Source organism: Alligator sinensis, unplaced genomic scaffold (genome assembly GCF_000455745.1).
Source record: "Alligator sinensis unplaced genomic scaffold, ASM45574v1 scaffold1994_1, whole genome shotgun sequence".
Classification (NCBI taxonomy): domain Eukaryota; kingdom Metazoa; phylum Chordata; order Crocodylia; family Alligatoridae; genus Alligator; species Alligator sinensis.
Genome location: NW_005844834.1, coordinates 1,007 through 2,398, shown reverse-complemented (window position 1 = coordinate 2,398; position 1,392 = coordinate 1,007). Strand labels below are relative to the sequence as shown.

Sequence of the window (1,392 nt, the reverse complement as noted above, 5' to 3'; positions counted from 1 at the left end):
TTAGTGCTGACCAGTGTGAGAGATGGGAGTGCAGAGGTGACAGTTCCCTGGTGTCATTCTCACCCTGAGGCTACAAGAGCCGGGGGTCAGCAGAGGTACGAGCAGCATGTGAAGATCGAGGCCAGGGGGCTGCACCTGTGTGACACTGCTGGGAAAGATGAGAGTCAGTCGTGGAGTGAGAGACCCACACACTGTCCTGATCCCTGCGCAGAGACACTGCTGTCAGCAATGGCATCAGCACAGAGCAGGGCTGTGTCTGCCCCTGCCCTGCAGTCTCTGCCCTGGGCCCAGGGACGGTGCATTTACATAGAAGCGGCTCTTTTGCATAAGGACAGCGCCCTGCTCTGGGGAGCAGCTATAAAGGGGCCGGTTTAACGCTTGGTGTCTCTCAGCTCCGTGTCGGTCGGTGAAGAAGCAGCAAGATGCTGTGGCAGACTCAGCTCCTCTGGCTCCTCGTGCTCTGGGCAAAGGGTAAGGGCAGCAGTAGAGCAGGGAGCAGCCCAAACCTGTCAGTAGCTTCCAAGGCCTTGATGCTGATTCTGCTTTATATGAAACTCCTAATGCTGTTGCCTTTCACCCTCTCTAAAAAGACAATTAAGATTTCTCAAAAAAAAATTACAGATAAAAAATGCCTCATCTCCTTTATCTGCTCAGTATTTTCATTATAACTTTCCATCTTTCTTTTCATTATTTCTCTCCTATGCAGGCTCCAGTGGAGACATCCTCATCACTCAGACTCCAGAGTCCCTGGCAGTGTCTCCAGGGGACACAGTCACCATCAAGTGCAAACCCAGCTCCAGTGTTAGCAGCAGCTACATGCACTTCTACCAGCAGAAACCAGGGCAGGCTCCTAAGCTCCTTCTCTACAGCACAAACAGTCGCCCCTCCGGGATCTCTGATCGGTTCAGTGGCAGTGGGTCTGGCACCGACTACACTTTCACCATCAGCCGGGTGGAAGCTGGAGATGCTGGAGATTATTACTGTCAGCAGGGTGATAGTACCCCTCCCACAGTGCTACAGCCCCGTACAAAAACCTCCCTGCTCTGCTCAGTTCTGCTGCTCCCGGCACCAGCTGCTTCCTGCCCAGCCACAGGCCAGGGACTCTCCTGCCCCGCTACAGCATGAACAGGGGCTGAGCTTTTTTCTGGCTTTTCCCCATCACTTCTCCCCCTCAGTCACAGATCTCTGACTCGGCCCCACAGACCTCCCACCATTGACTTATGGCACACTGCTCAGTTGTTTCCTTTCATAGATTCATAGATTCATAGATGTTAGGGTCGGAAGGGACCTCAAAAGATCATCAAGTCCGACCCCCTGCATAGGCAGGAAAGAGTGCTGGGGTCAGATGACCCCAGCCAGATGCCTATCCAGCCTTCTCTTAAAGACCCCCAA

The 1,392-nt window shown here is 53.4% G+C and overlaps 1 gene segment (V, D, J or C); it reads left to right on the top strand.

Annotated features, from left to right (window-relative positions):
• Window positions 1-365: 365 nt before the first annotated feature.
• Window positions 366-1,024, top strand: LOC106723502 (the record flags this gene model as incomplete). The annotated part of the segment is given in 2 exon segments: window positions 366-471; window positions 707-1,024. Coding segments are annotated over 2 exon segments (367 nt in total), but the record flags the coding sequence as incomplete, so codon positions are not given.
• Window positions 1,025-1,392: the final 368 nt, after the last annotated feature.